This window comes from Ornithorhynchus anatinus, chromosome 21, assembly GCF_004115215.2.
Source record: "Ornithorhynchus anatinus isolate Pmale09 chromosome 21, mOrnAna1.pri.v4, whole genome shotgun sequence".
In the NCBI taxonomy this organism is placed as follows: domain Eukaryota; kingdom Metazoa; phylum Chordata; class Mammalia; order Monotremata; family Ornithorhynchidae; genus Ornithorhynchus; species Ornithorhynchus anatinus.
This window is the reverse complement of record NC_041748.1, coordinates 19,108,724-19,117,798: the sequence shown is the minus strand read 5'-3', so window position 1 is coordinate 19,117,798 and position 9,075 is coordinate 19,108,724. Positions and strand designations below refer to the sequence as shown.

The 9,075-nt window shown below is 48.9% G+C and overlaps 1 protein-coding gene across 3 annotated transcripts in view; it reads right to left on the bottom strand.

The window, feature by feature from the left end:
* The window catches only part of TTC28 (tetratricopeptide repeat domain 28), a 441,985-nt gene that overhangs the window by 14,018 nt on the left and 418,892 nt on the right, over positions 1-9,075 (bottom strand). For 2 of the 3 annotated variants that reach the window (XM_029049080.1, XM_029049084.2), the window contains 5 exons: positions 7,407-8,127; positions 7,198-7,322; positions 5,615-5,846; positions 3,890-3,966; positions 9-32 (listed from right to left, as the gene is read on the bottom strand). In XM_029049080.1, the coding sequence (XP_028904913.1) occupies positions 9-32; positions 3,890-3,966; positions 5,615-5,846; positions 7,198-7,322; positions 7,407-8,127 (1,179 nt within the window). The remainder of the gene's footprint in view (positions 1-8; positions 33-3,889; positions 3,967-5,614; positions 5,847-7,197; positions 7,323-7,406; positions 8,128-9,075) is intronic. The other variant, XM_029049081.1, reaches the window with a different exon arrangement.

Genomic DNA, 9,075 nt, shown 5'->3' with positions numbered 1-9,075 from the left:
CTACTCACCATTCCAACCATATTTTTAACAGCCTTCAGCCAGCAGGTGGGAGAGCAAGAGAGTGCCAGAGCGAGAGAGAGGAAGAGGTAAAGAGAGGGAGGGAGAGAGAGAGAGAGGAGATAGTTTAGACTCAAGCGTAGGTTGTTCCGCAAAACGAATTGACAATTGCAACAGCATATCTGCACCAAAACCAACCCAGCAGCCACAGCACATGAGGCGCAGGTGTTACAGGTAGGGAAAGGGAGATAGAGTCAGCAGGCAGGGGTAAACCAAGAAACAGGAGGTCAAGTCTGCAAGATGAGTTCGATTCCCGGCTCTGCCACTTGTCAGCTGTGTGACTGGGCAAGTCACTTCACTTCTCTGTGCCTCAATTACCTCATCTGTAAAATGGGGATTAACTGTGAGCCTCCCGTGGGACAACCTGATTACCCTGTATCTACCCCAGCGCTTAGAACAGTGCTCAGCACATAGTAAGCACTTAACAAATACCAACAAAAAAAAAAAGTGTCCCTGAAGCTTAAGCCAGAATCTTCAGAACTTGACATGACCCTAGAAACTGGGCTGGGGGACAAGAGAAACATGGAAGATTTCTCGAGGTGGAAAAGTTCCACGATGATAGTTGCCTTCTAAGCAGAGGTCTTCCAGATCAATAAATACCACTGATGGAGTGATCGCAGAGAAACAGGGTCTGTTTCATGCAACTCAACATTCTTCTTATCTGGCTAGTCTTAAGGTGGGTTGAAAAATTCCTGGAAACCACATGTAATAATAACAACAATAATACCTTGATTTCATAGAGCACTTGAATTCCCAAAACATTTTCTCATCAGTTATCTGATTTTTTCCACACATCCATGTGAGGCAGGGATGGATTATACCCAAATGGATAATATCTCAAGCTTTAGCCACTTGGGAGGTAGTGTGGTCTAGTGAAAAGAACAGAGGGCTGAGAGTATAGAGAACTGGTTTCCAGTGCAGGCTCTATTCCTGGACTACTGTGTAACCTTGGGCAAGTCAACTGATTGGCCTCATCTGTTGAGCCTGCAACCTTGGCACTGCCCTTGACCCCTCCCTCTCTTTCAACCCCCATATTACTATGTGCCAGGCATTGTATTAAGTGCTGGGGTGCATTCAAACAGATCGGGTTGAACTCTGTCCCTGTCACGCATAGGGCTCGCAGTCTCAATCCTAATTTTACAGATGAGGGAACTGAAGCCTGGAGAAGGGAAGTGATTTGGCCAAGGTCGCATAGCAGACAAATGGCAAAGCCAGGATTAGAATCCAGGTCCTTCTGATTCCCAGTCCTGTGCTCCATCCATTAAGCCACACTGCTTCTCACCGGCAAAAGCTTCCCAGCAAAAATGGGATCTGTTGTGGCTTGGTCTTCCAAAAAAAATTCCCTATGATACTATTGCTACATTTTCCTTCTGACTCCCAGGCCCACACTCTATCCATTAGACCACACTGCTTCTTTCATACCCTCATCACACAAATGGAGTTGGAATCTTGGTTTTGTTTACCGTTTCCTACTTCTCAGTCTCCATAATTTTCCCAAATAATTAGTCACAGAGGTACTATCTGGTCTTCATAATGTCGTTATGAAGGCAGGTATAGTGCATTAATGAGAAAATGAGAAGGCAGTCAGAATAGGGAAGCAAAGTGTCATCTACAAATCCTGTTTAGCAGAATCCTCAGGGAACTGTTCTGGGAATCTTGGAGGAGAACTGAGCACGGTTGATCTTATACTGAATAGCTGCTTTCTGTAACACAAGACTTTTTTATGGTTTTTGTTTAGCACTTACTATATGCCAGGCACAGTACTAAACACTGGGGTAGATACAACCTAATCAGGTAGGACACCGTCCATGTCCCACATGGGGCTCACAGTCTTAATCCCCATTTTAAAGATGAGGGAACTGAGGCCCAGAGAAGTAAAATGACTTGCCCAAGGTCACACAGCAGACAAGTGGTGGAGCCAGAATTAGAATCCGGGTCCTTTTGACTTCAAGGCCTGTGCTTTATCCATTAGGTCACACTGCTTCTCACTGGTGAAAACCTCCCAGCAAAAATAGGATTTGCTATGGCTTGGTCTTCCAAAAAAATTCCCTATGATAATATCGCTACATTTTCAGTTATTCACACCAAAGTCATACCCAAGGCCCCACTGGATTCATTTGCTGGCCATGGGAATTCCACTTTTACCAATGGGTAGGATTTAGTCATCAGAGATGTATTTTTAAACACATCCTCATGCTGGTTTGGTCCCTAACATCAGGAACGTGGACTTTGGATCCTTCCCTTCTCTCATCTGGAGAATCGGGGAAGCTGAGGGAACCCCCAGATCAAGGCTGCTGAACTCTGAGGCTGGGTCATGGACAGAAATTTTTACAAAACGCAGAGCTCCTGGGACACAGCGCTTTCCTTTTTGATGTAAAAACCCATCTTCATATTAGTTACATGTAAAGAACATGCAGGGTAGGGACTGACTGCAGCCCTAGGGTAAAAGCTGTTCATCATTTGGGATCAAGAAGGAGGACACAGCTTGTTGTGAGCAGGGAGTGTGTCTGCCAACTCTGCTGGAGTGTATTCCCCCGAGCACTTAGTATAGTGCTCTGTACACAGTAAGTGCTCAGTAAATACCATTGATTGTTGATTAAAAAAAAATAATATTTGTTAAACACTTATTATGTGTCAGGGACTGTACTAAGCCCTGGGATAGATATGCTCGGGTTGGACACAAGTCCATGTCCCATGTGGGGCTCACAGTTTTAATCCCCATTTTTCAGATGAGGTAACTGAGGCCCAGAGAAGTGATTTGCCCAAGGTCACACAGCAGACAAGTGGTAGAACTGGGATTAGAACCCAGGAACCTGGATTAGAACCCAGGTCCCTCTGACTCTCAGGCTCAGGCTCTATCCACTAGGCCAAGGGCCACAGGGACCCTACAGAACAGCGATCAGTAAGGCCCATCCTGATTGGGGTCAGCTCTGTTCCAAAAGGTAAATAGGATGCTTGTTGGAGGACGGTGCTAAGGAGGAAATGAGTGCAAAGCAATGCTGAGTCCTGGGAGGCCTAGGAGAGGACTGTGGCTAAATACCTACAATGCCTCACAGAGAGCTATGGCTTTATGGATGGCCGCACAGCCTAGTGGAAAGAGCCTGGGGCTGGGAGTCCAGAGATCCAGGTTAGAGTTCCAGGTCTGCCACTAGCCTGCTGTGTGACCTTGGGCAAGTCATTTGGTCTTTCTGGGCCTCCGTTTTCTTACCTGTAAAATGGGGATAAATTAGATTGCGAGCCCTATTCGGGACAGGGATGGTGTCCAATCTGATAACCAGGGCTTAGCGCACAGTAAGCATTTAAAAAATGCCATTAGGAATAACTGAAGACAATGGGATCCTCTCATGGATGTAAGGAAGGGTAGTAGGCACTCAATAAATGCCACTGATTAATTGATGGACTGACTGACTTACACGGTCATCCACCGGACGAAGATGCGTGTGAGATAATGCCAGACTCTGTGTCCTCTGTTTCTACAGTTTACTACCTCAGTCAATCAATGGTATTATTGAGCGCTTACCATGTGCAATGCCCCATACTATGCATTTGGGAGAGGACAATACAACAGAGTTGGTTGATGCAATCCCTGCCTGCAAGGAACTTATACTCCCTGCCCCTGCCTTTAAGGTCTACTGTGATGGCAACAGGGAGAATTTAGTTTTCTGGAGGGGGTACTGGGTGGGGCACTGAGGCTAAGAGAGAGACATACGCGCAAAGATTCCGAGGTAAAAATGGAAATGATAATAAGTTACTGCCAGTGTCACTGTTCAGCCATCCATCTTCCCCTTCTCCTAATATGAGCGTGACACTGCCTCGGATTCAGTCAGCTTACCCGGTTGATGAGTTGCTCTCCAGTTTCTGAAGCAGTGATAAGTTTACAAAGTGCCTGAAGTGCAGGGTTAGGCAAACCTGAAAGGGTGAGAAACAAGGGCATTATTCCGAGCCAAGCGCAGGCTCTCACTGAAGACACACAAACTGGACCCTTCCCCATTTTCCACAGTAAATGGGTCCAAATGGACAACTTGTATATCAGAAAATTGGGAATTGACAAGTATCACAACACTGACCTTAGCAGTGGTTTGAAAAGAGCATAACAATAATAATAATAATAATAGGGGTATTTGTTAAGCACATACTTTAGTAATAATAATAATAACTGTGGTATTTTGTTAAGCTTACTATGTTCCAGGTACTGTACTAAGCACTGGGATAGATACAAGGTAATCAGGTTAGACATAATCCCTGTCCCACGTGGGGCTCACAGTCTCAATCCCCATTTTACAGATGATGGAACTGAGGCCCAGAGAAGTTAGGTGATTTGCCCAATCACAGAAGACGAGAGGTGGAACTGGGATTAGAACCCAGGCCCCTGACTCTCAGGCCCAGGATCTTTCCATTAGGCCACTTTGCCTGCCAGGAGCTCAGAGGTAGGGGGCGGGTCACTGAAAAAATAATTTGAAAAGAACATGAGCGGCAGCATAGACTAGTGGAAAAAGCATAGGATGGAAGTTAGGGGACCAAATAATAACTGTGGTTCTTGTTACGCACTTAAAGTGGAAAAAGCATGGGCCAGGGAGTCGAAGAACCTGCATTCTAATTCCAGCTTCACCACTTGCCTGCTGTGTGAACCTGGGCAAGTCACTCAACTTCTCTGGGCCTCAGTTTCCTCACCTGTAAAACGGGGATTAAATGTCTGCTCTCTCCCCGCTTTAGGCTGTGAGCCCCACGTAGGACAGGACCTTTGTCAGGCCTAATTATCTTGCATCTATCCAGCTCATAATGCAGTGCTCAGTATATAGCAAGCCCTTGCCACATACCCCAGTTATTATTATTACCAAACTGCCATGTGGGCTGAGATAGTGCAGAAATCCTATTTTAGAGGATAGGCTACAAAACACTAAGTCCCTTTGGTAGCCACATAGGATGTGGAACAGTGAGGTTCTTTCCTGATTCTTTCTGGAGGACAGGGCAATACCCAAAGGTTAAGTAGGTTTAACTTGAAACATCAAGAGAGCATGAACCTGGGAATCAGTGGACCTGGATTCTAATCCGCTCTGCCACTTTTGTGCTGTGTGACCCTGGGAAAGTCACTTCACTTCTCTGGGCCTCAGTTCTCTCATCGGTAAAATGGGGATTGAGACTGTTTGTCCTGTGTGGGACATGGACTGTGTCTAACATGATTACCTTCTACATACCCCAGTGCTTAGTACAGTGCCTGGCACATAGTAAACCCTTAACAAATACCATAGAGGAAAAAAAAAGCCAAGAATAGTGCTCAGTGCATCTGACTCCTTATCCTGCTCTCTAAGCACTGCGACTCTTCCAGCCTGCAGAAACTTGCACTGCAGAGCAGAGGAACTGAACTCCCATTAAATCCACTTAACCAAGAGAATGAAGTTCCAGATGATGAAAACCAGCAGCAGCCTGTCTGGTCAACCTACACACTCCCTCAATACCAACCAAGGCCAGTGTTGGCCTTGTTAAGCCTCCTGCTCTGTCCCCACCTGCTCCCCTGCTCCCTCCCCTTCTCTCCCCACCCCTCCAAGAAGCCCTTTACCTAGCAGGGACTGGATCGTGGTGCTGCACTGCTGGAGCCGTTCGCCGGGGTCCGAGGTGGGGAAGAACACGGCGGCGGGAAGGCCGCTGGTCGGGGGGTCCAGCCGGAAGCCCACAGCAGTGAGCAGGGCCTGCCAGCCTGGGATGCCTCCGACCTTGTTCTCCACGCTCTGCTGGGAGGTGTACATGGCGTTCCGCTGCCCGTTCTGGATTCGCTGCAGGGACTTCTCCACCTAGGGGACGGCGGGGGCGGGGAGAGTGACACACAGTGAGCGCGGCCCACGGGACCTGGAAGCATCTGGAGAGAGCCTGAACCTTTTCCGGTTTTTAATCAGTGAAAGGTTCTGCTCCCGGCGGGGAGACACGCGAGGCTGTCGTGGAAACCCATAGGGGGATCTTCCTTCTCTCCCCTGGGGCCCAGACACTGTACATCTCCACCCAGAAGCCAAGCCTCCAGGTCGGAGCAGGATGGCGGCAAGGTCCCGGTTGAGTTTCTGGGTCGGTTGTGGTTCTCCCTGTCCCATCATTGGGCTTTCAAAAACATCTGGCACAAAACCACACAGTGTAGATGGGACCACCACCCTTCCTCTCTCACAAGCCTGTAACCGTGGCATTATCCTTGACTCCTCTCTCTCATTCAACCCATGTATTCAATCCATCACTAAATCCTGTCAGTTCAACCTTCACAACACAGCTAGAATCCGCCCTTTCCTCTTCATCCAAACTGCCACCACAGTGATTCAAGTATTTATCCTATCCCACCTTGACTACTGTATTACCCTCCTTGCTGACCTTCCAGCTACTGTCTCTCCCCACTCCAGTCCTTATTTCACTCTGCTGTCCAGATCATTTTTCAACAAAAACATTCAGACCACGTTTCCCCATTTCTCAAGAACTTGTGGTTGCCCATCCACCTCTACATCAAACTGAAATGCCTCACCATTGGCTTTAAAGTACTCAATCGCCTTTCCCCCTCCTACCTCACCTCGCTATTCTCCTACTACAACCCAGCCCACGCACTTCGCTCCTCTAATGTTCTCGTTCTCACTCTACCTCAATCTCGTCTATCTCGCCACCGACCTCTTGCCCACATCCTGCCTCTGGCCTGGAACGCCCTCCCTCCTCATAGCCGACAGGCACTTACTCTCTCCCCCTTCGAAGTCTTATTGAAGACACATCTCCAAGAGGCCTTCCCTAAGCCCTCTTCCTCATCTTCGACTCCCTTCTGCGTTGCCTTGACCCACTCTCTTTATTCATCCCCCTTCCCAGCTCCACAGAACTTGTGTCCATATCTGTAATTTATTTATTTTTATTAATATCCATAGGTTCGTTGTGGGCAGGGAATGTGTCTGTTTATTGTTGTATTGTACTCTCCCAAGCGCTTAGTACAGTGCTCTGCACATGGTAAGCACTCATTAAATATGATCAACCAACCGACTGACTCGGTTCAAGGACAGATCCTACTTTCTATAATCTACACTTCTTTGGTTTTTCACGGTTGGCCCCACAAGGTAGTTTTAGTCCCCAAGTTCTGCTCGGTGGGTGAGAAGCAGCCCAGGTCTCTTGGGGCTCCCCCATCCTTACCAGATGTAGCAGCACTCGCAGGGCATCCCGGGCTCGTTCTGGGTGCTGGAGTATCTCCGTCAGTGCCTGCCCGATGAGGGAGGAAGGGCTGTTCAGCTTCACATCACTCCCGATCAGCATGAAACCTGAGAGGCGGTGAGAAAGCCTGTTACACGTCCATCCTTGGGCCAAAAAGGAGATGCAAACACCTGGATGCCAGTTTCTCTTACCTGCCCAGTTGGAGGGATGGGAGAACTGCTTACTGCTCTGCACCACCTTCATGGCCTCACCGAGGGCCCCGCTGACTTTCATCCCGTTCAGCAGTGACGAATAGAAGGCGTGGACGAACATCTTGGAGGCGGCCACGGGGACGGGCCAGAGGGCCACCAGCACGCACTGAGCCCCCGCGGCCAGGAAGGCCCGGGTCAAGCCCACGACCCCGTCGGCGGTGACCCTGCCGCCGGCCTCGTGGTAGGAGCCCAGCACCACTATCTTCACGGGCAGCCGCAGGTCCAAGACGTCGGCAGCCGTGAGCAGGAACTCCTGCAGCGGGGGGCAGTCAGAAATGCTCTCCGCGTCGCTCGCATCGTCCTGCATCCGAAGGGACTCCGGAATGGTGTAGGGATTCCCAAAGGAGCTCTTGCTTCCGGCCGGGGCGCCCTCCGTGTTGGGAGTCAGGACCAAGGCCGATAGTTTCCAGGAGATGTGGGTGGCGAAGTGGACACACTCGGCCCGGGTCAGGGCGCTCATGACCCTCTCTTTGGTGGCCACGGCCCCAACCAGGGGCTGACAGCCCAGCAGCTCCGACACCATGTACGTCTCCTCTTCCGCCGAGGGCATCGGCCCCCACAGCCACCTGTCCATCACCGCCGAAGGGAGCTTTGGGTTGCCTATGACGGCCGCCATGGAGGTAGAGCTGGAGTAGGTGACCACATTCTTCCTCAGGTGAGACTAGGAGGGGAAGATCGGGACAGCAGTTAGCCTCTGGAGTCTGGGATCAGTCTTCTCCTATGTATTTTGCCACTAGTTTTGTTTCTGCTAGAATGTATTCAGGCCGGACTAGGCTCTGAGTCGGTCTGAAGAAACTCATTGGGTTCCATTTCCTATTTCGGAGGCTCTTCCGGTTTGGCTTTCCAGCAACCGGTCTCGTTCCGGCCCCTCCCTGCCACGTTATTTGATATAAAAGCGAGCTGACTGCTGGAAAACTATGCTTAATAATCCTGTTCTGATAAGAAAAGCATCAATCTTACTTCTTGTCTCTGAGGACTGGATCTCTTCAGGCGAAAAACAGTAGGGGACAATCCCCCCAGCCCCAGTTCTTTGCTACTGCGATGATGATCATGGTGTAACTTAGTGGGAATGGGTGGGGTTGTAGCTTAATGATGGAGCACATGCTTTGCATGAGGTCCCGAATATTTTCATTTTCCTCTGGACACTTGAATTCGCCCCACCCCTGACCCTTACGTACAGTTGGGCAGGGATTGTTTCTCTCTGTTGTCAAATTGTACATTCCAAGCACTTAGTACAGTGCTCTGCACACAGTAAGCACCCAATAAATCTGATTGAATGAATGAATCTCTTCAAATTCTATATTATAAATGACTTATTTATTCTTATTAATCTCTGTTTTCCCCTGAGAGGCTGTAAGCCTGTTATGGGCAGGGAACGTCTTTGTACTGCCCCCTCCTAAGTGCTTGTTCAGTGCTCTGCACCTAGTGAGCGCTCAATACATACGACTGGGTTCAGCAACATATCTTGCTATTTCCAAAGGTTTCTTTCCCCAGAATATGGCACATCTGTGTACAACATACTATCTGCTGGACATCAATTGGTTAAAATTTATGTTCTGAATCTATCGCTTGTGGCACCTGAGGGCCCCGGGGATTTAGGGTTAAAAGC